This window comes from Salmo salar, chromosome ssa20 (assembly GCF_905237065.1).
Source record: "Salmo salar chromosome ssa20, Ssal_v3.1, whole genome shotgun sequence".
Classification (NCBI taxonomy): Eukaryota; Metazoa; Chordata; class Actinopteri; order Salmoniformes; family Salmonidae; genus Salmo; species Salmo salar.
In genome coordinates, this window is record NC_059461.1 from 9,774,742 (window position 1) to 9,799,413 (window position 24,672).

General features: G+C 45.4%; 1 protein-coding gene across 2 annotated transcripts in view; it reads left to right on the forward strand.

Annotated features, from left to right (window-relative positions):
* Positions 1-24,672, forward strand: part of slf1 (SMC5-SMC6 complex localization factor 1) — a 37,010-nt gene that overhangs the window by 4,148 nt on the left and 8,190 nt on the right. The window contains exons 5-17 of one of the 2 annotated variants that reach the window (XM_014160879.2): positions 541-694; positions 797-931; positions 1,093-1,149; positions 1,592-1,738; positions 1,828-1,994; positions 3,951-4,082; positions 4,219-4,360; positions 5,058-5,229; positions 5,457-5,602; positions 5,926-6,068; positions 11,965-12,044; positions 15,440-15,532; positions 16,436-16,618. In XM_014160879.2, coding sequence (XP_014016354.2) covers positions 541-694; positions 797-931; positions 1,093-1,149; positions 1,592-1,738; positions 1,828-1,994; positions 3,951-4,082; positions 4,219-4,360; positions 5,058-5,229; positions 5,457-5,602; positions 5,926-6,068; positions 11,965-12,044; positions 15,440-15,532; positions 16,436-16,618 — 1,751 coding nt within the window. Of the gene's footprint in view, positions 1-540; positions 695-796; positions 932-1,092; positions 1,150-1,591; positions 1,739-1,827; positions 1,995-3,950; positions 4,083-4,218; positions 4,361-5,057; positions 5,230-5,456; positions 5,603-5,925; positions 6,069-11,964; positions 12,045-15,439; positions 15,533-16,435; positions 16,636-24,672 lie in introns of both variants that reach the window. The other variant, XM_014160880.2, reaches the window with a different exon arrangement.

Consider the following 24,672-nt stretch of genomic DNA (forward strand, 5'->3'; position numbering starts at 1 on the left):
ATACCAAGTTTACAGTAACCTAAACACTCCCAGGCCCAATCTCCACAGGGTGTCACAGCATCTAAGAGCTTGTGCGGCGGATGAGACCAATGTAAATAAGACAGAATTCCTGAGAAGACAATAGAACTCCTTTGCATGATAGTGTAATTCAGAGGTCACCCTGTACAGATACAAGTAAGAGATCATACATCCATATAGATAGCATCAGTTATTCTCAGTGAACAAGTTTCAGATAGAGACCAAGCATAGAATAATGATATATTATCCATCACACTAGTCCTCTGGATACTGTAACATAGAGATACATTTTGGCCCCTCAGAGGGGGAAGGGCTGACTAGTCCTTGGGCATTGACCTTTTGTCCCTGGAACATTTTCCATGCAGCTCCAGGTGACACAAATTAGGGCCAAGCCTACAGAATTGTCTTGAAATGAATTGACCTCAAACCTCATGCTTAGACATGTAAATGTTGTGTACTGTATTTGCTACATCAAATATCAGACACACCTGTCACTTAATTTATCATTAACATTTTTTTCAGAATCCTAAAAGCTGGGAAGGCCAATGTGTACTCGTACCCTCCTCCCTCCCATGCTGATGTGACACGCGTGTTGACAAAACATGTCGCAGAGCATGTGAAGGCCCACAATGCACCGTGCTACTCCATAGAACACATTGCCCTGCATCTTTTTGGGGTAAATGTCTACGTAGATGTCGGATGATTAGCAATTAACAATTACACCCAGTGAAAGGCTTGTATAATAAGGCACAATCTAAGTGCCTTGTCTCGTCTTCAGGAGAACGTGTGTTCTGATATGGGTTTAACCTGGACAGAGGGCCAGCCAGAGGAGACACGGGAGGCCAATGACGCTCTCTCCACAGACTTTTCAGAGCTGGAGAGCGAGGCCAGGGACTACATTTCTCAAATAGGGGTGAGTGGCAGGTCTTTTCAAATCCGTCTATGTTTAGCAATGAATCGCAAGGTTTCCAATCATTGTTTTTCTGGGTGAAAACCCATGTCAGTCGTACAACTTTTTCAGTCGTCATTTTAATGACTTCATGTGTGACATTGTGGATGGCTCGTTTCATGCAGGAGCGGAAAAGACTCCCAGATATCCTGAGCTACTATGCCCCCGGACCGTTCGCTCAGGTATGCAGATCTGCTCAAAGCGTAGTAATACATCTACCATACATGCGTATTATACAACTGTAAAATGAGTGTGCGACTCGTCAAAGGAGATCAGGTCATTCAATTTCCTTTATGTCAGGCGCCTCACTGAAAGGTGACATTTTGTGCATAGACGCATCATATCCGGGTCACCTGATTTAACCAATGCTGTCAGTTGATTGGTGAAGCGTGATTGGCAGACCTATTAAAGGTAGTCTCTCACTGTCCCACCGGCGCCTTCCCAAGTGGATTTTCTTCCGATTGCTATTATAAACGGCCATGTAGTTCTTTTTCACATTTCCTAAGTTCATATTCAAGTAGGCAATAGATGACAGTTACCGAGATGACCTGATGAACTTCTGACGTCCTTCTCTTTCTCCGCCCCAACTTCTCACGCCATTGTCCATCTCTCTCTATTTTGTAGACTGCTGTAGCCAACTTCAGCAACGTGCAGAGCCTCACTGAATGTGGTTTATTCACCCAAGCCCTAGAGGAGCTCCAGTTGTACCTGCTGCCAGGACAGCTCCCCCCAGCCCCATTCCTCCAGCCCCTCATGCGTCACGCTCTCCACGTAAAGACCACACAAACTGTTTGTTGTCCATTGTAAAAAAATCGAAACCTGATTCCCTGGCTACCTTTAGCTCCTCTTTCCCCATCCAGGGGGATGCCAAGCCTTTCTTTCTCAGCGAGTTCCGCACGGTTCTCCACAGCATCCTGAGGAACAACCCTCCCTGGGGTTCTCCAGCTAGCGGGACATTCTTCATGAAGGTGCTACAGTGTCCCCAGTGTCGAAAAGGAGTCTGGCCCCTTTTGGAGACATCATTCAGGTATAGAACACTAGAGAGACACTTATACAAAGGCCATAAACTGTATGTCCCAATAACCTCTGTTCAAAAGATTATTTTAATATGAGATACCCAAGTCTCCTGTGTTTTCATGGGCTGTCTGCAATTCTACCATATCCATCTCTCTTTTTTACATACACTACCGGTTAAAAGTTTTAGAACACGTACTCATTCAAGTTTTTTTTTTCTACATTCTAGAATAATAGTGAAGACATCAAAACTATGAAATTACACATATGGAATCATGTAGTAACCAAAAAAGTGTTAAACAAATCTAAATCTATATTTTATATTTGAGATTCTTTAAATAGCCACCCTTTGCCTTGATGACAGCTTTGCACACTCTTGGCATTCCCTCAACCAGCATCACCTGGAATGCTTTTCCAATGGTCTTGAGAAAGTTCCCACCAATGCTGAGCACTTGTTGGCTGCTTTTTCTTCACTCTATGGACCAACTCATCCCAAACCTTCTCAAGTTCGTTGAGGTCGGGAGATTGTGGAGGCCAGGTCATCTGATGCAGCGCTCCATCGCTATCCTTCTTGGTAAAATAGCCTTTACACAGCCTGGAGGTGTGTTGGGTCATTGTCCTGTTGAAAAACAAATGATAGTCCCACTAAGCCCAAACCAGATGTGGTAGCCATGCTGGTTAAGTGTGCCTTGAATTCTAAATAAATCACACAGTGTCACAATCAAAGCACCCCCACACCATAACACCTCCTCCATGCTTCACGGTGGAAAATACACATGCAGAGATCATCCGTTCACCCACACCGCGTCTCACAAAGACACAGCGGTTGGAACAAAAAAAATCTCCAATTTGGACTCCAGACCAAAGGACAAATTTCCACCGGTCTAATGTCCATTGCTCGTATTTCTTGGCCCAAGCAAGTCTCTTCTTCTTATTGGTGTCTTTTAGTAGTGGTTTCTTTGCAGCAAATCGACCATGAAGGTCTGATTCACGCAGTCTCCTCTGAACAGTTGATGTTTTACTTGAACTCTGTGAAGCATTTATTTGGGCTGCAATTTCTGAGGCTGGTAACTCTAATGAACTTATCCTCTGTAGCATAGGTAACTCTGGGCCTTCCATTCCTGTGGGGGTCCTCACGAGAGCCAGTTTCATCATAGCGCTTGATGGTTTTTGCAACAACTGCACTTGAAGAAACTTAGAAAATTCTTGAAATGTTCCATATTGACTGACCTTCATGTCTTAAAATAATGATGGGCTGTCGTTTGTCTTTGCTTATTTGAGCTGTTCTTGCCATAATATGGACTTGGTGTTAACCCTATTTGGTATATCTTCTGTTTACCATCCCATACGTTGTCACAACACAACTGATTGGCTCAAACGCATTAAGAAGGAAAGATATTCCACAAATGAACTTGTAACTTTTAAGGCTCACCTGTTAATTGAAATGGATTCTAGGTGACCACCTCATGAAGCTGGTTGAGCGAATGCCAAGAGTGTGCAAAGCAGTCATCACGGCAATGGGTGGCTATTTGAAGAATCTCAAATATAAAATATATTTTCATTTGTTAAACACTTTTTTTTTTTTTTGGTTAGTACGTGATTCCGATGGTGTTATTTCATAGTTTTCATCTCTTCACTATTTTTCTAGAATGTAGAAAATAGTAAAAATTAAGAAAATTCCTTGAATAAGGAGATGTTCTGGCGACAGTGTCAGCGTGCATGCGCCCGGCCCGCCACAGGAGTCGCTAGAGCGCGATGGGACCCGGACGACCCTGGGCTAATTGTGTGCCACCTCATGGGTCTCCCGGTTGCGGCTGGCTGCGACACAGCCTGGGATCGAACCCGGATCTGTAGTGACACCTCTAGCACTGCAATGCAGTGCCTTAGACCGCTGTGCCACTCGGGAGGCCATCCTTCTCCTTTTCGTGTTGTACCCATCTTTCTCCTTTTGGTGTCTCTGTTTCTCCAGGTTCTGCATGGGTAGCAAGCCCTGTCACTCACTCCCTAGCCCTGCCTCCCCAGAGCTGCTCCGCTTCCATGGTGACCTGCAGGCCTTTATGCTCGAGCTCTTCAAGTGTGACATGCACTCAGCTAACAAAGGGTAATCCCCACCGACGGGACACGGCATATATTGGCGTGATGTAGAAAACAGCCGTCACTTACTTAAAACAACGTCACGTCATGCACCACTGACACGACACTGTGGATATTTCAACATGTCCTCCATCTTCCCTCAGAGAGGCAGGAGGCTTGCGGTCGTCCGTCCTCTACAGGGTGTTCTGGAGCTTGTGGGAGCGCTCGACGCTGGCCTCCAGGGCCGTGCAGCAGATCGCCCAGCTCCTGGTCCAGGCCTCATTGTGGGAACGCTCTGTCTCTGAGGTAAACCTGGACACGTCCCTGTTCCTGTCCTCACCAACATTCCAGTCACATACACTAGGCCTACATCCCTGTCCCGCCCATAGTTCAGTTCAAAGTCGATTCTGAACTTGCAGCACGCCATCTAAGGCAGTGGTTCCCAAGCTGTGGGGCGCTGTGTCAGCAGGGGAAGCGCAGGGGTCTTTTGTAAAACATTTTGGGGGGGGGGAACTCAGTTCCTCTTGTCATGTTAGTTATTACAGACCTTAGATATTTGTAACTTGTCAGATCAACTAGCCCATGTCATTTGTTTTTATTTTTTAGTTATTTTAAGCCGTAGATATAGTTGTACTTTTTTTTTGTCACATGAATAGACATTAGACAAGCCTAAATGTATAGAATTGCACGAAGATTTGCTTTAAAACTGCAACATTTCTTTGCTCCCATGGTAACATTTGTAGAATTGCAGGCAATAAGCTGTAAACCTTCAAAATTCTCTCCACCAACAAGAAGGGTGTGAACAGTTTTGTATCATGAACAGTGCTTGTTCCCATGGGGAGGGGCGTGGGATGTTCCCCAATGCTGGAAGGGGGGAACCCCTTATCTAAGGTGTTCCATGTCCAGCACATAACAGGAATTGTAATGGAATCGGGCCCTCACTCTGGTCCAGCTATGTAGCCAACTACCCATCTCTGTCCTTGTGCTGTGGTTGCTTGTGTAGGGTCAGGAGAGGGACTGGGAGAGGGATAGGAGGCAGACACTGGTGCTGACCCTGCAGGACACGCTGGGCGTGGTGGTGGACTACTGGTGGCAGGAGTACAGCCGCCTCAACCGCAGCCTGGTGGACAAAGGCCTGGAGGACCTGGCTCAACACATCGCCATCCTCTGTCAGGGTACGCTGCACTGCACACAGGTCTGATGCTCCGTCCCGAGTGGCACTCTGTTCCCGATATAGTACACAACTTTCGCACTACCTGTGGACCCTGGTGAGAGGTAGTGCATTGTATAGGGAATCGTGTACCATTCGGGACGCAACCAGTCTGACACACAGCAGCAAGGTTTTAATCATGTGTTCTAACTGATCCTGTGTTGATGTGGAGGGTATTCTTCCTGCCCTCAGACCTGCCCCCAGATGTCCTCCAGACGTTTGTTCCCGGGATGGTCCCAACCAGGCTACGGATGGTCACGGCAGACGCCATCTTTAGGAACGTGTGCTGCAGGAACGGCATCATCATAGGAGCAGAGCCCATCTCACTAAGGAAGATTGTACGTTTTGGCCAAGTCCACGTTAGAATGTGTTTGGATTTCACCGTCCTGGCTCTTGTGTCCCAGGTCTAGTACTAGTGCAACAGCGGTACAGTGTATTGGAGCTCTGTTGCACGGCCAGTTATTTTGCTGGGATAAGATTCTCCTGCTGCTGTCCTCACTGCTGGGCCTCTCACTGTCACAGCTGCTAACTCTGGTGTCTTTATCACTCTGTCCAACATACACACCTCCTATACAACAGAGGCAGAGTCTCTATAAAGACCCTCTCTCTCCATCTTACTGTGTGTGTGTGTGTGTGTGTGTGTGTGTGTGTGTCCTGACAGGTGTCCTCCTACCTGCCAGCCCTGGGGAGGCTGTGCGCGGTCAGGACAGGTGGCTCCAGAGTTCTCCGGGCAGACAGTGGGTGCCCTCTGCTTGGGACTGGACCCACCTCCTGCAGCTGGAGCACCCAGGGGACTGATACAGGGTGAGTCTGTGTGTCTGTACCCCCGCTGACCACTCCAGTCAGGCTAGAGGCCATACAACCAACCTACCTGAGGTTAGCAGAGGAGGAAAGGTGTGTGGATGGGAGAGGTGAGAAAGGGAGGAGATGTGGTGAAATGAGGGAAAGGAAGGAGGGAGAACAGGAGGTGGTGAGAGGATGCCATAGGAGAGGAGAGTGTGAGAGAGCAGGTCAGAGTGAGTGTGGAGATGAGGAGTCCCCAGTGGACATGCCTATGTATCAGAGTTTACAGGAGAGGTGCAGAGAGCAGGTTAGAGCCCCTACAGCTAGTCTTCTCTGGACAGACTGACGGCTCACCTCTTCCCCCCCCGCATCATACCAGGCAGCTGCTGCTGTTCAACACCCCGCCGCTGGCACAGACACAGGGAGGGAGGGCCCGCTGGGGATGAGGTTCACCTCAAGGCTAGCGGCTCACTCACCGACCAGCCTCAGCGTTTTTTCCCTCACACACTTTATTCACCAACATTCACCTTTTTAGGAAATAGGAAAATCAAAAGACAACGTTTTTTTGTTACCTCACCTTAGAAAAATATCTATTTTTCAATGAATAATTGTGTATTTCTCAGAGAGTTGGGGTGAGGGGATTGTATGATTTGGTTTAGAAAGCTGAGGTAGCATGTGAGTGAGAGGCCATGAATGTGCCTTAATAGATAAAGTGTGTGATGAGGAGAGTCCCTCTCTCTCTCCTAGGCTCTTCCTGTAAGGACAGCTTGCCATCAGGGCACAAGTCCAGACAAAGACTTGCGGGAGGCTCTCCATAATTGGAAGCCCTGTTTCCTCCTGCTGGCTTAATCAAGCAGAGTTTATTGCTTTTCTGTTTGAGCCCGTTTGGGTTTGTCATTCTCTGTATTGCTCTCTCACCCTCTCTCGACACATGTTACTGTAGTCTAGCAGTTAGAGCGTTGGGCCAGTAACCGAAAGATCGCTGGTTCGAATACCTGAGTCGACAAGTTGAAAAATCTGCCGACGTGTCCTTGAGCTAGGTACTTAACCATAATTTGCTCCAAGGGCGCCGTACTAATATGGCTGACCCTGTAAAACAACACGTTTCACTGCACCTATCCGGTGTGTGACAATAAAACACAGATTTTTGTATTTATTATTTTACTACAGCACAGTGAATCACAGCATCCCTGTAAGGCATAGTAGGCAGCTTTTTTGGCGACCTGAACAATTTCACGTAGAAATGTGTTAAAGATCTGTTATACACAGCCGCGAGCTGCCTAGTGACACGAGCCTACCACACGAGCTAAATTGCTTGCCTCGAAGCGAGCATAGAAGTAACACTGAAGCATGCATGAGAGCATCAGCTGTTCTGGAAGACTGTGGGATCATGCTCTTCGTAGCCGATGGGAGTAAGACCTTTAAACAGGTCAACATTCACAAGGCCGTGGGGCCAGACGGATTACCAGGACGTGTACTCCGAGCATGCACTGACCAACTGGCAAGTGTCTTCACTTGCATTTTCAACCTGTCCCTGACTGAGTCTGTAATACCCACATGTTTCAAGCAGACCACCATAGTCCTTGTGCCCAAGAACACTAAGTTAACCTGCCTAAATGACTACCGACCCGTAGAACTCATGTCTGTAGCCATGAAGTGCTTTGAAAGGCTGGTCATGGCTCACATCAACACCATTATCCCACTCCAATTTGCATACTGCCCCAACAGATCCACAGATAATGCAATCTCTATTGCACTCCACACTGCCCTTTCCTACCAGGACGAAAGGAACACCTACGTGAGAATGCTATTCATTCACTACAGCTCAGCGTTCAACACCATCATGCCCTGAAGGCTCATCACTAAGCTAAGGACCCTGGGACTTCCTGACGGGCCGCCCCCAGGTGGTAAGGTTAGGTAACAACACATCTGCCACGCTGAACCTCAACACGGGGGCCCCTCAGGGGTGCATCCTCAGTCCCCTCCTGTACTCCCTGTTCACCCATGACTGCATGGCCAAGCACGACTCCAACACCATCATCAAGTTTGCAGACGACACAACAGTGATTGGCCTGATCACTGACAACGATGAGGCCGCCTATAGGGAGGAGGTCAGAGATCTGGGCGTGTGGTGCCAGGATAACAACCTATCCCTCAACGTGATCATGACAAAGGAGATGGTTGTGGACTACAGGAAAAGGAGGACCGAGCATGCCCCCATTCTCATCGACGGGGCTGTAGTGGAGCAGGTTGAGAGCTTCAAGTTCCTTGGTGTCCACATCACCAACAAACTATTGTGGTCCAAACACACCAAGACAGTCGTGAAGAGGGCACGACAATGCCTATTCCCCCTCAGGAGACTGAAAAGATTTGGCATGGGTCCTCAGATCCTCAAAAGGTCTATAGCTGCACCATCGAAAGCATCCTGATTGTTTGTATCACTGCCTGGTATGGCAACTGCTCGGCCGCAAGACACTACAGAGGGTAGTGCGTACGGCCCAGAACATCACTGGGCCAAGTTTCCTGCCGTCCAGGACCTCTATACCAGGCGGTCAGAGGAAGTTCCTAAAAATTGTCAGACTCCAGCCACCCTAGTCATAGACTGTTTTCTGCTACCGCACGGCAAACGGTACCGGAGCGCCTAGTCTAGGTCCAAAAGGCTTCTTAACAGCTTCCACCCCCAAGCCATAAGACTCCTGAACAGCTAAGCTAATGGCTACCCCAATCCCTATTTTACCCTGCTGCTACTCTCTGGTTATTATCTATGCATAGTCACTTTAACTCTACCTACATGTACATATTACCTCAACTAAGCTGTGCCCCCGCACATTGACTCTGTACAGGTACACCCTGTATATAGTGTCGCTACTGTTATTTTACTGCTGCTCTTTTAACTATTTGTTGTTTTATTTTTTACTTATCAAATTTTTACTTGACATATATTTTTCTTTACTGCATTGTTGGTTAAGGGCTTCTCAGTAAGCATTTCACTACACCTGTTTTATTCGGCCCCTGTGACAAATACAATTTGATTTGATTTTCTCATTGAAAGCAAGTTTGAGAAGCGGTAGATCCATTCTATTTGCACTATTTCTATGCTTCTTGTTAAGTTTAATTTTGGTTAGTTTTACTTTCGCTTTTGTCCACCAGCGTCAAACAGCTGAAAATACTATTTTTGCTTATTTAAAATATATTTGGTACAATTCTGTTGTAATTTATTTTTTTATTACAAACCATATACACACACAAATGACCGCATACGCACACAAACATCATCACACCTGCCCAGACCCACATGCTCACACCACTATCTCCAGCATCACTCTCCACCACATGGCCTCAAACTGCACCATTTTGTTTCTCTCAGTAGCCCACGCACTTTCAACATTTGGATAATAAAGCATTGACCTTTCCATTGTGTTATCAATAGAGGATTGGTTGATTTCCAGCTACGTAAGATAAGTATCATACAACCTATCAGGTATCTCACTGCACCCTCATATGCCATGCCTTGAAAATATGCAGACCGACCGACGTAAATTTACTTTGAATTGTAATACTTCTGACAGCGAACTTTCTAGCTGAGCCCATAACTTTTGGACTTGATGACATTCCCAGAAGGCATAGATTATTGAATCCTTGTTAGTTTTACACTTAAAACGTGACTCTGCCGTCGTGCTGTAGAATTGGTGAATGTTGTCGCTTGTATAATACATTCTATACATTAGTTTATACTGTATTAAGCATACATTTTCGTTAACTGTCATTTTGTTAATGTTCCAACATTCCCTCCATCTTGTGCCAATATCAGTTATATTTAATTCATGGTTCCAGTAGTTTTATATTTAAGAGGTTGTCAGTTGGATAGGCTCTCTGCAAGGTAAGCTATACAAAACCTATCATATGAACATCCTTTTTTGACTCAATAGGATTCCCTCAAGATTGCCCTGATGTCCCAAACATTTCAAATAGAAATTTCGTGATATGAAAGTTAAGTTGCATGTATTTGAAAATCTACATTGGTCAGTCCGAAATTGATTTTTACAATTATTTCCTATTACTAAGTCATTTACGGTTTCTATGCCTTTAGCTGTCCATGTGGACCAATTTATCAGTGAATTCTGAAAAGCTTGCTGGTTTTGTGTTCTACCCGGTTATTAATTGCATACACCTGGGGTCCCAGGTCTAAATCTGTCCCCGATTAGAGGGGAACAATGGGAGGGGAAAAAAGCAGTGGGACTGGCTTCGAGGTCTCGAGTTGAGTTTGAGGGCTCTATACTATTCATTGCCTGTTTTGTTACATAAATTGAAATTAGGCAAACTTTTTTAGAGTTTTTGCAACCAGGAAATGGTGGCGCGACTTCTGCCTATTGTACTTTTTATTTTTTATTAAATAAATCAGCTTTTATGACCAAAAAATAACCATTTAGGCGGCTTCGAATGCAATTTAACAAAAGCAATGTCAGTTGTGGAAGGGTTTCTTATGTTGCTGCCTCTCTGATTCTGAGGTGATCTTTATCACACCTTGTGGGGTGGAAATGGCACTGGAGAGTGTGTGTGTGTGTGTGTGTGTGTGTGTGTGTGTGTGTGTGTGTGTGTGTGTGTGTGTGTGTATTTTGTGTTAGTGAATGGCTTATTGTACAATGCCCCCGGGCTTGCAGTGATCCTGCACCCAGAGTGACAGAATGATAATCCTCTATAGTATGGACGATCATAGGGGAATCAGAGAGGCTAGGCTCTCTCGCCAAGTCTGTTGTCCGTCTCCCCATGTGGACAGGGTACTTTTTGAGTTAAGTGGGATGAGATGAAAATGTTTCTCACACACACACAGGCACTTCTGATCTCTTCACAGACTTGTCCCTGCTAATAACAAGCTACGTGACAGAACGTGTGTTCCTCCCACACTGTCGGGGAGATTCCGCCCGGGTTCTGAACAGCCCAATTACCAGGGAACAAGCAGACTTCCCTGTAGTAAAGCATGCCTCCCCTCTCTCTCCTCTTCACTGTCACCCACATGTCAGAAGTCCTGCTGGCAGCCAGGCAACAGGTCTCCCCTCCACACACTCACTCACAGCGCTACTGACAGCCATACAGCTATTAGCACTACGCAGCTTTGAAGAGCGCACTTTCACTACTTCGTCTTTATTTCTTTCTCATAATTTCCTTTTTCCCCGTTGAAATGACTCGGTTGGGGTTTTACTTACTAGGCGGAGGAAAAGTGACGGAAAAAGGACCTGTGACGCCCACAGTGTGGTAATTCGATCAAGCGCGTCGTCGCTAGCTAGATGGGACGTTGTCGCGGTATTCTACGGCCAGGTCTCACAGCTCAGGCTGTAGTGTTATTGCTGCATGGCCAAACTGGTCGTCTCCCCTGACCACGTCATCATTAATACTGTAGGAAATATTGAATTGATTGAATTGCATTCTAGAGGATTGGCGTTTTACATTACCTCACAGGATCCATTTCCTCAGTGCAATCGGGGTGTAACCTTGGTTTTGGTTATTCTTCAAACGAGGGGGAGCAGTGGAGACGAGTAACACGCTGACTGCACTGTATTTGAGAGTATGGGCTTTAGTAGGTGCACAGTGCTTCATAGTGACAGCCATTAAAAGACTGTGCTGGGAGTATCTCTTTGCCAGGGTCCTGGTAGTTGTCTGTTTGAATGAGGCACAGCACTGGCCCTGTACACACTGCTGCCACTGCTCTGTTACTCAGAGGATGTTCCATTGCTTTGTGTGTCTGTCTGTCTGAGTCTTCCTAACATGTAGGCTTACTATTCCCAGCTGTGAAAGGAATTTCCTCTCTATGGACATTCATTGTGGCAGTATTAAATACTTTGAAGAAATGCCAGTCATCAGATGGCCATGATAATAATGTTTGATGTCAGACCTTACCCCGTCTCCTGTCTCTACCCAGAATGGCCAGCGGTCTGGTTAACGGAACCGGTCTGGGCAAGGAGAACATCCCCAGAGGTCTCAACCGTGTCAACACAGCAGGTAACATGAACACACACACACACACACACACACACACACACACACACACGCTTCTCTGCATATTTGCAAGCAAAATAATATTTTTCATAGACTGATGCACAGGACTAGGTCATCAGTAGAGCGAGGACACGAGAGCCTTGTCATCCGTTTGAACTTAATGACGAGCCCATTATGTATTTATAAAGCCATGGATTAGCAGATGGTGTAGATTCACAGTGGTGGATTCAATAGGCTTTTCTCATCTGTAACGAGTTCACCTTGTTTGCCACCTCTGGCATTCTCATTGAAATTCCACACACTGTTTATTTTTTGGATCTATTATTCACATTTTTTAGGGTAAAAAAAAAAAAGAATAATCGCACGGATAAAAGAGAAACGTGGAAATAATGACTAAAGACAACACCACCACGGGTACACAATGGTCGTCAGATCCCCAGTTTAAGAATATTAAACACAGCAATTAGGGCTGTGCTGTGAAAGTGACTTACTGTGTGCAGAACTTCCTGCACTTAGGCTTGGCACTCTGTGTGAACTCTCTGAGGTGTCAGCGCTCATATCTCCCCTCTCACCTGATCAGAAAGGCCCTGCTCCAGAGCCAGGGAGGTGGTGTAGGGGAGGGCAGGCAGGAGACTCCAGGCTGTTTGCGTGTGTTGTTTTTCCACTACGTGATCTCTATACTGATGCGCTCAGCATAAATTTTTGATGAACCATCAGCACATCTCTCTCTCTCTTTCTCTCTCTCACAAAGATTTCATATTGCTTTCCTATGAGCTATTTTTCTGTGCTGCATATCTTAAACTCTACGGCCACTGGGTCTCCCCTCTAGCAGCTGAGAGGGGCTGTGGGTTTAGGATGGTCGTTTTCTGTGCTCTGGCAGTTCTACAGTCTCATTGGTGTACGTTCTGTCCTGACTCCACTGTTGAATTTCTTGGGTGCTGCTAAAATCACTAGCATTGAGGAGAGCCGACTCTTACAGTAGGTGAGGTACAACATTAAAAAGTGGCATATTGTACCCCCGCTTCCTGTTAGAACACTCAATTGAAATCGCATCGCTATCCAGTGACCACCGTTTTGTGATACTCTCTACACACATCAAATCGGTCCCGTCATATGTCACCGATCAAGCCTAGTTCACAACATTCTTCCGCAGTTTTTCAACTTCCACGGCAAGCCAGGTTTGGTGTTTTTTATACAGTAGGATATTACCATCCAAGCATGTACGAGGTTGTACATTCAGACATAGTTTTCTAGCACCATTCTGACAAATAGCGTTCTTATTGGAACCGATTGCCAGCAGCTTTTTGAACCAGCTTGCCAGTCAACACGTAGCACGGCTACACAGACAGAGTGGAGGGGGTTCAACACATACATTAAACTTTTCTATTTAAGAGTGAAATGGGGGATTGTTAGAGGGATTTATAGAAAAGGACAGGCGGATTTATCCATTCCGTGCTTATAAATGCTGAGCATGCAATTACTCCTATAATGGAGGCATTTCGTCCAAATTGGAGCCTTTTTACAGTGATTTAACAGTGCGTGGATTGGGCCTGGCATTTGAGAGGATGTGTACACATGGGGAGCTGTGGAATGGGTGTTTAATCACAGCGTTTTAGAGGCTGTAATGGTGGAACACACTGTGCAGAACGCTGACCTGCCACAGTGCAGAACAACTCATTAAGGCCCAATTGGACTTCACTCTCTGTAGTCTAGTTATTGCTGGTTTTTTTTCATGTGTATTATTCATTTGAATTTTATGTTTATTCGATTTGGAGATAATTTATTTACATGGAAAGAATATGGTCTTATTTATCTGAGTTTCTTAGCTGTATTATAGGAAGATTGAGGAAGTAGTCCTTATGAGGGAGAGGTTGCGTTGGAAACTGTGCTCATGTCGGCCATCTTGGCTCCAGTGTATTCCTCGCTGCATGGTGTGAGAATATTGGTACGGACCAGTAACTCAGAGAGGAGAGTGTGCAGTTGGGTTCACGGTACTTTTCTGGGAAGCTCCACCGCCAGATCTGATCCACCAGTACCGGCTGTCCCTTTAAAATCCGGACTATTCCAGTTGGACATAACGGACAACACCGCATTCCAAAACCCATAACTGAGGAGAGGCAGGATTAATTTTGGATTTCCTGTGTTTTGGGCTGGCGAGAGGCAACGCACCAAAGAGACGCTGGGTTGCTCTGCAAGAGACTGTGTTTTTTCGAGGAGGGCGCTGGGGCATGATACAGCAGGGCAACTAGGCACTGGAAATCTGAAATATATTCCACACAAGCTACCCTCCGCTTTGTGGCTTACCTCTGCATTTTGACACGAAAAAAGAAGAAAGAACAGTGAACCATTGCTGTTCCTCGTCCAGATGTTGTCGAAGCTCCAGATAAACAGCGTCTCTTTCTTTGCTGTCTCGCCCTTCAACCTCTTTGTCAGGTGGAAAACACATTTAATGTGTCTAATGCAACCTCAAAGACACCTCTGGGAAGAAAGGAACTCTTCAAGTTGAAAGCGTCGAGCATTTTCAATATTTCGCTGTGCCTTGAAATGCAGCAAGCCTCTCTTCCTCTCCCCTGCACTCTTGCCTGTCCTGTCTGTCTGCCCTCTCCTCCCTTTCTCCCCTCATTCCTCTCCTCCCACTCCCCATGCCCTGCTCTGTGCTCCAGTGAAGCCTCTGTATGGCCAGGCAAGCTAGTAAAGCATTTATTAGGAATTCTGCAGTCGTGTATTATACTGGCAAGCAAAGAGGCACTCATGCTTGGCCTTTAACTTTCTTGTGAAGTTCAGCCATACATGAAAATAGGGGGTACTGTCCCTCCTAATATATTCCTGATTTAATATTGTATCAAAAAGAGAGCGGGGGGGAAATGTAAATAAGTCTTTTGTGTCTGGGTGTTGTAGTTTGCTGATTAAATATCACGTGGTACGTTGGTAATGCCCAGTGGAGCTTTTGAACCCTGGATGTGTGAAGAATCCTTTTTGGAGCCTTTGTGCCTGGGCTGTGTACCATAACTTCCTCCAGAGGAACAATACGTGACAGGAAGAGGCTCTACTCGCAGCCCGTTTATTAACTTTGTGGTGCTCTGGTGTATGTGGAAAATCCCTCTGTCCCCAAAAAAAAGAGGGAGGAGAAAAAGCCCAATTCACTATCTTTTTTTTATTACTTTATTATTTTTTATCTGCCCCCCGTTTCTCATCTCTCCTCTTAAATCGCATTCTCATTGGAGGTTCGCCTTTTCTTTTTTTAGGTCAATTTTTTTTGTGGTCGTTGGGGACATTTCTTCAGTACATTATTGGTGTGTGAGTGTAACAGGGGGACAATGGGTAAGACACACCCTAATTTTGGATTTCTCTTTTTTTACATCTTCTCCTTTGTGCCCATTGACGCGGTCCTGGCGAAGGCGAGACACTCCTCCACAGAGCCTGCAAGAGGAACCAGGTTGAGACGCTGCTCCAGATCCTAGCACTTCCTGGGACCGACGTCAACGTGAAAGGTAGGTCTCTTCCCCCCCCCTCTCTCTCTCGCTGCTTCCACTTTAGGGTGTCGTGGATCGATCTTAACGTAGAATTAGAGAAGGAAGGAAGGAAAAGAGAAGTGTGCGTCATCAGTGTAACCTTTAGCTAAAATACGAAGGGTGTGTCTTGGAGGAACGGGGTGGGTTGGAGGTTAGATTCAAAGTCGCTCTGCCACTTCCTCTTATATTTCCACCTGTTTTTTTTTGTTGTTTCTTTCCCCTCCCAGGGCAAATATAATAATTCTTCCTTTCAGTCCATTTCAATGGCTTATGCAGATGCAGCGTTAGTTTAATAGTTTAGATGTGTTGCTTGACGGTGGTCTAACGTGCTAAGTGGAGATTGGGTGAACGGGACCAAGAGTAAAGCCGGAGACGTGATGGCGAAAAGGAATCGGGACAAAGTGAAGGGCTTGAAGTGGTGGGAGGATTAGTTTGAGTACGATCTCTATGCTGTAGTGACATGGAACGCAAACCTGTCCCCATAACGAGGCCTCTGGTCTCCGAGACCGAGAACTCCTATTGTTTAACGTTAGAGCACAAGAACGACTACACCTACAGAATACACCAACCTACCTACCGCACACTAGGTATAGATTTAGACTTGTTTCTTCAGATCAATATAGATTTTAAGCTATTAAATATTACATTTTGGTGTGTGTCTAGCTTTGGATTTAGAGAAATTATTAGAGTATCCTAAATTTGGTTTTCAAATGAAAAGATGGCTGCTATTAGCTATGAAGATATTAGCAGTATAATATGTTGTTTGATGGTTGTCATGTGTGCTGTCGTCCATTTAACCCATAATGCAGAATTCAATCTTTAAAATATAGTTGGATGACCGTTTTGTCTGTGGTGTATGTCTGTGTGTGTGTTACTACTCAGACCACGCAGGCTGGACGCCCCTGCACGAGGCGTGTAACCATGGCAGCCGTGCGTGTGTGGAGGCCCTGCTGCGCCACCGGCCCGCCCCTCACCTGTACAGCCAGGTGGGTGGAGTCAGCCCGCTACACGATTCGCTGCTCGGTGGACACACGGACATCGCCATGATGCTCCTGCAGCATGCAGGTCAGTCAGCGCGCATGGTATGCCGAAACTTCTGTACTTTTTCCATTCTGGAACATTAAATATTAAATCAAATGTTATTTGTCACATGCGCTGGATACAACAGGTGTAGACCGTGAAATGCTTACTTACAACCCCTTAATCAACAATGCAGTTCAAGAAATAGTTTAGAAACTAAAGTAAAAAATTAAACAAGACAATAAAATGACAATAAGGAGGCTATATATCAATCAAATTCAATCAAATGTATTTATAAAGCCCTTTTTACATCAGCCGATGTCACAAAGTGCTGTACAGAAACATATCCTAAAACCTCAAACAGCAAGCAATGCAGATGTAGAAGCACGGAGGGTAATTTGTACATGTTGGTAGGGGTAAACTGACTATGCATAGATAATAAACAGCGGGTAGCAGCAGTGTAAAAATAAAGTGGGGGGGGGGGGGGTCAATGTAAATAGTCTGGGTAGCCATTTTGATTAATTGTTCAGCAGTCTTATGGCTTGGAGGTAGAAGCTGTTAAGGACCCTTTTGGACCTAGACTTGGCACTCCGGTGCCGCTTGACTTGGGTGACTGGAGTGTTTGAAAAAAAATGTTGGGCCTTCCTCTGACGGTTCGGGTACTAGAATTATTACTTTTGCTACTTCTGTCAAATGTGTCTCACGTTGTATAGAGATTAAGAGGAACTCTTGAGACTTCTAAATATTTTTTGAAACCGCCCACTTTGGGCTGGATGTGTCAATGTGTAGTTCATTCATGCAGAATTACTGTTTTACCTCAATTAGCCATGAAATCCCTAGTTTGAATGCAGCTGTTTTTCTGGAAGCAGTGCTGTGCCATTTTTCCTGTATTTTCATGTGGGCCAGCCCCTAGCAATTCAATTTCAACCAATGAGCTTCAGCCCCTCAGCATTTGAGTGACAGCTAGCAAGAGGCACATCATGCGCACACAGCAGAGTGAGAGCGAGAGCAATGACGAAGTGCACATATCATGTATGACGTAGTACGCAATTTTAGGGGACCGCTCTTAGCTCGTGAGCACTACTTTCAAAACAACTGGTTTAAAAGTACCAGAGAATATATTTTAGTACCTTACTGTAATAGTTTGCATTAAAATGGGCAAAAATAGCTTTTTATCAAAAATAATTTTGCTAGCATTTTGTGAGTGGTTTGACTGGGGGGGGACTAAAAACAAGCTGTTATTGGCAGAGAGATTTGGAACTTGTTTTGTTATTGGTCTATTAACCAATTTACCACATGGTGATGTCACCATGGAAAGCCAACTCCCACCCATGCTAACCTGCTGATTAGAAGGTCCTGTGTAGATTTGTATTTTCAACCAGCAACGATCAGGATATAACACTGATCAAATATGTTCACACTTTTACAGTGTTAGTTTCAGCAGCTGTTGTACAATATGATGCAAAACAGGAAAAATGAATTTTGACTGCACTGGGCCTTTATCACGCTTGAATAGTGCAACACAGCATGAGAAATGTTGAAACATTACTGTCCGCAAAACAATGTCCATACAGGCTAGAACAGTCTACAGTGCAAGAAGCTTCCGGCTTTGTGGGCTAACTTTCCTTGCTAGCTTACAGCTGCAGCTAACGTCAATTCACTACCCTAGTACTTTTTGTGTGTGATAATACACAAACCATAACACAAAATAAGCTGATTTCAAAGCCGATTGTCACCAAAAACGTTAAACATTCACTTAATCATCTCTCCCTCAAGTCTCTCCCTCAAACTCCTCGTGAATGATGTCATTACTGGGTCTTAGAGACAGTACACACTTTTTATAAAATAACATTGCTACTTCCATACAAATGTGTTTTACCAGCACTAATTTAAGTCCCAAATGGAAGGGGAAGCAGATTGTTCAATAACTCAATGCATGCACAAACTCATTGAATGTGCATTCACCTGAATTGTGAATAGGCCTAGGCTATATCTTGATTTATCCAGTTTATCAATGGAGATTTACCATTCAAATAAATTATTACCATTTCGTTATGCAGTTAGATTGAGAAAAACAAAGTCAAAAGTGTAATTGATTCATTGATGCATACATGGCTGTCTGAAAGACTTACATAAAACATTTCAAATCTAATATGATATTGAACTCAAAAGATGCCCACCAATTGAACAGTAGCTAAGTTTATCTGTCTGAATAAAATGTCATTCTTTGACTTTGGCTAATACGACTTATTTTTTTGTCGTGGTGTCATGATGGTGTCGTGGTACTAAACCTGGTATCAAATTCAAAATGGTGGTACCGTGACCACGCACACACAGACAGAGAGAAACAAGTGCATAGATTCACACACGAGGTCAAAGAGTTACTTTATTGGTTTCAGTTTGAGGGCTAGCCTATTTGGACTACTATAGTATTTGGAAAAGTAGCCTAACCATTGAATGAGGTGAGAGGAATATGGATGGATGAATGAGTCTGAAATGTAGCTTTGATGTATCAGGGAAATTGGCACTGGACTTTAGCGGCCTAGCAGTCTTATGGCCACAGTCTCAAATCTAAATCATCTATGCATCTCTACTATCCCCCCCCCCACTTCCCCCTCTTCCTTTCTGTGTTCAATCGCAACGTCTGTCCAAACGTATTACCCATCCACTCATAAGATGTCTGTTAATGTCTTTTTGAAGAGATTAGAGTCGTCAGGTTCTGCCGCTTGTGAAATTCACACGCTGGTTTGGTGGGAAATGTGTCACAACAGAAATAGTTTGTGTGTCTCTGTGTGTTTGCTTGCCACATGCAATTGCTGTTTGGGAGCTTTGAAGTGAGTGTGACGTGTGTCAAAATGAAAGGGGGGAGGAGGTGGTGGTTGCATAGCTGTGTGTGTGTGTGTGTGTGTGATGGTGGAGGAGGGGGGGATGGGTAGGTGGAGGAGGGGGGGATGGGTAGGTGTGTGGGGGGGTAGACGGCGTTGAACAAGACTCCCATGTAGGCTGCCGCCACTTCCCTGCCTCACTCTCCAATTTGACTAATTATAGTTAATTTGATTTGGCTTTCCTATTAACACATGTATATATTCTGTCCTCAAAAAGTAAATTAGATTGGGATTGTTTGGTCCCGGTGAGAAAACGGTAACAGGAAGAAAAGGAGCAAATTTAAAAGGGGTCAGAGGAAGAGACTGTTTGCAAAAGGAAAGTGTGCGTGTGAGCCGTCTGTGTGGGCTGCACCAGTCACTGCGAGCCTTGTCTTACTAGGACTCCGCTCGGTGCTGCCCGCTAGGCCACATCGCTGAGAGATGGATGGATGGAGCAACTGCTGCTGGAGAAACGAGAGCCCGCTCACAATTTAACACGCAGCTCTTTCCCCCCCCCCTCTTTCTTTCGCTTAGTTTCTATTTCTTGACGTTGTGACTGGAGGTAGTGAGGCTAGCTGGGGAGCGGGAAGGGGTTGCAGTGTGTCTGTCTGTCCCCATGGACACCACTGGCCTTCAGGCTGACCGATGGAAAGGACAGAGCGAGCGATTCCCGTTGAATAGAACATTGGAACCAGCTGTTTTGATTAGCAGGTGGCTGGGTCCGACACATTAAGACAGTTGCGGAGCTACTTGGACAGCTGCTTGGCTCCATTTACCACTCATTCAGCTTAAAGAAGAGGGTCAAGTAAAGTAACTACAATGTATTCATATGTTTTCTACTGACTATTTGGTTTACAATGATTACTGAATACATTTATACATGAAAAAAAATATATTTCGTGGTGGGGTTAGCTAGCAAGCGTTGTAGTGGTTACTAAATGGCTGCTGCCTGGCTGTCACCCTGTTGTGTTGTTGTTCCCAACAGCCAAACTCAGCTGAGCTGCCAGGGCTTGGTCGGAAAGGCAGCTCTCGCTGCCACTGCCAAACAAACAAGGCCTTTCAATGGCAGTGTTGTAACCCTGAAATAATAACCCTGGCTGGAGGACACGGAGGGAGGGAGGGAGGGAGGGAGGGAAAGGGTGGTGGGGGTTGGAACGTATGGCCCAAACCCTCGACCCTGGGGTGCTGGCGGGGGAAAGCATGCCATGGCTCAGGGCGAGGCCTGCTCTCTCCCCTCCCTCTCTTTACCCTCCCTCTGCTCTCTGAAGACTTGCCCACACGACCCTGTGTGTGTGTTAGCGTGTGTGCCCGCTCGCCGTGCCCCCTCCTCGGCTGTGAGTGTTTAAATTTTGCAGGATGACCAGAGAGAGAGAGAGAGAGCGAGAGAGTGCCCCTGATTGGAATGGAAAATGACCTGGAGCTGTGGCTGAGCTCTGAGTGGCTCCAGAGAGGCGTGGAGAGAGAGGCAGGAAGAAAAGAGCCTTCTGTCGCCCTGCGCCTTAATCTCTGGTGGGGCGTGGGCTCAATACAGCCACCCATGTTAGTAAGCAGACCAAGTCTGCTTAGCCTAGCCTAGCAACCCTCTACATCCAGTCTCATTGAGGCCCAGCTAAAACAGACCAGCCAAACCACTCATTTAGATTAGGCTACACTACACTAGGTTAATTAATTAGTGTCTTTTTTTTTTTTTGTACTTTTCTTTCCTCATCACGAGCATCTGCTCAACCGTATGATAAAGAGGAACTGCACCCGCTGATTTAACCTAGTTTTTTGGCTTGCTCTTCAACAAATGCTGGCTGCCATGACAGAAGCCGAATGTGAGTTGGCTTGGGGGTGTGGCTTGATGTGGGTGTTTCTTGGGTGTGTCCTTGCCACCACCAAGACGACACACCCATCTGTCAGAACCTTGGCCGCAGATGTTCCCCCCCCCCCACTCAATCACAACGAACAAACCTGCAGGTGGAGCTCAATAACTACAGGCAGGTGTATGGTGACATGCTGGAGGAAGCTTTGAATAGGTCAGTAGCCTACAGAGTAATATGAGATATATGCAATTGCTGAATTTATGCAGGTCAAATCATTATGTCACATGGTTCGTAAACAACAGGTGTAGACTAACAGTGAAATGCTTACTTACGGGTCCTTTTCCAACAATGCAGAGAGAACATTATAGAAAAATCATAACACAAGGAATGAATACACAATGAGTAACAAACTAAGTGTTTTGATAACTTTCAAATGTAGTAACAGGTCCATGTAGAATAAACAACCCTTTACATAATACCATAGAGGCAGTCTTCTGCTAATATAACAATGTGCACCTTTCACCTTTCATTGTCATTCCCAGCTGTGACAGATACTTTGCCTGTTGGTGTTTTTGTATGCTGGTAATGGGGCTACCTTGGCGAACATGTCAGTGGTCATACCTTCCTGTGTGGTGTCCCTTATACAACAGGAGTTCCCAGATCCTGGTGCAGAATACACAGGGTTTCTCCCTCCCCATACTGACTGATACCATTCAATAAAAAAAATATATAAAAAAAGACAATACAAGAAAAAGTTGTCTAGTATAATTTGTATGCTGAGTGCCAGGTCTCTCTCTATTCAGAGACATCAGTATCAAGCCTGTCTGTCAGTCTGGACTTCATCACAACATCTTGCAAGTCTCCATGGCTCCATACATGTTTCTGTGAACACACACAGTCACAGTTCTATTACCAACGGCAGTTAGGATGGGTGATATCTGACACACAAACAGCTGCTACGTTGAAGTTTAACCAGGTCAGATAAAAGCTACTCAATGATGGTCTCCCCATCAAACGACTGAGGCTCCGGTCCATCTGTAGAAACGGGCAGAGTTGAGGCAGAGTTCATCAGTGACACATGGAATGAAAAGGGTTTTGCTATTACTGGACATTTACCTTGTCGACCGTTGGTGAGAAGGTAAGGGGTGAGGCTGCAAACTGGACATCTATCGAACCACTGCAGCAGTCAATCTTATGAAGTGGTGTTGACTGGGAGGGCCTGTGACAGGGCGACGTAATAGACAGCCAAGTGGTAAGTTGCATTTTGTTCTAAATAAAAGGACAAAGCTTTTTGCTAATGCACTAAAATGACTCTACTAGATGTATCTGCTTGGCTGGGAAAATAGCCTATTATTTTATCAAGCCAGGTATTTTTTAAATATATTTTTTTATACAACTTTTCACAACACACTACCTATCATTGTTGATGAAGCCGTCTGTGTCATCTGGGCAGTAACTCGGGTCACGATCAGAAGCCTCATGGCGTATCCTTTTGATAGGAGTCGAAGGAGACTGACAATAAGAGGTGTCACAAGGGTACTTGTTGCGTGACTCACTTTTGTTCTGATGTCTTGCCTGACAAGCTGTGAAAATAGCTTGTGACAATGAAATTATTGGTCACTAAACCATTTGTAATCACATTGCTGGACATGTTATGATACCCACCGTTGGTCTTTCTGGTAGGTCCCTGCATCTGTTCATGACCAAGGGATCAGTCTGGCACCCAACTGTGCACTTTGTCTAACAGATAAACAGGGTCAACGATTGTCATCATTCCTAAATTATAAACATAGCTCGAGAAATAACGTAATCTCGTTTGGAAGCAAATTCGATGCTTTACAGATGTAGACTCGACTGGCTCCAGATTGGATTAGATTCAAGCCAGTGGGGCCGTTACAGTTGTCAACCAACTGTGACATGTTTTTGCTATGGCTCTGTGTTTGGTTTGAATTTGTTGATGCTAGTTAGTACACTGTTGTAGTCAGACATGAGTTAGCTCGTACCACCATAGCTGCATCCAATATTGTGCCCTAGACATGGGTTGCACCTGGAAGGCTAATGTGACTGTTTTGTCTAAGTTACACTAATTTAGAAATACGATGACATTGCTAAAATAGGCAAATAATTAGTAGGAAACAACTTTGTCATATGATGATGTCAAATGTACTTTAGTGAGATGGCAATGTTACTAGGTAAGGTTGACAAAATTAGCTAGCAATGCTAACATTAGCATTGCTAGCTAAAATACTGTTGTCCCCTCAACGTTAGTTAGCTGGCTACCGGTATACTCATCACCACTGGGGACCAACAAACTCCAATCACCTATCCCCGCATGATAGGGTCCATCGGCAGGGCATGCAACACCGGAGCCCCATTCAATGAAGCGATGTGGGAGTAGGGGCGGTTTGCACGTGGACATGATTGTAATCCAAACCCAACCTTCATTTACTCATTGTGACACCATGAGGTTACAAACTTTTAGACGACTTTGACAAAAATTATCATATTTACACATTGTAGTCAATTTTGACACTAGAATAAACGTTTCTGACTCAAAGGGATTAGTTGGTTTTTAGGGGCAGTAGCTCCTTAAAGCAGTTGCAAATTGTTCAATTGAGAACAGTGATTTATGTTCCACCAGTCCTCTTCTGCGGCTGCTTGTTTGTTAGTCACACCACCAAGCATTCATCAGCTTGTGTCAGACAGTCACCCCCCCCCTTCCCAAGCCAATCCCTTTTGAGTTCTGAATTCATGTTTGTGGAACTGAAAGACGTCATTAGCTCGGCGGAAAAGGAAGCAGCTTGGTCCCCTCAGATTTGTGCAGTGCCACAGATGTCCTCAGGCTGTGATGCGGAGCGCCGTTTCCAAAATGGCGGGTAAACCTTGCCTTTCTTGATCGGGGTCAACTCGGTAGTCGTCGCAGCTGGGACTGAAACCAGAGACGTTCTGGTAGCGACTGCTACGTTGTTAGCATGTTGCTTACCCATCAGTGCGGCCAGTGCATGTGTTTCAGCTGAACTTCAGGCTGTGTTTCAAAAGGTTAGGCCCTCCCTGGGTTCTCCACCAAATTTCTACTTACTCTTTCTCTCACAGCCTTTAATGGTGTTTTGGATGTCTCCTCTATCTGTAGAAGAGTTTCCCCTTTCATGCTCCTCTCGTGTGTGTGTGTGCGCGTGCGTGCGTGCGTGCGTGCATGCAGGCAAGCTGATATTTATTCCAAGGTTGCACTTCTACTTGGGTTTGTGCTATTTGTCGGTCTTGCAAGATTTCTCGCAGCCCACCTAACCCCATAAGGCCTCAAAGTACATTCACTGTACTTCCCACACCACCCCATCCACCTTCCTCTTAGACCAGACTAGCCCTCTGTTAGACCCACTTGCCTGGTGCTGTGTTTTTACTGACTATCGAGGCAGCTTAGGAAGGGAGGGAG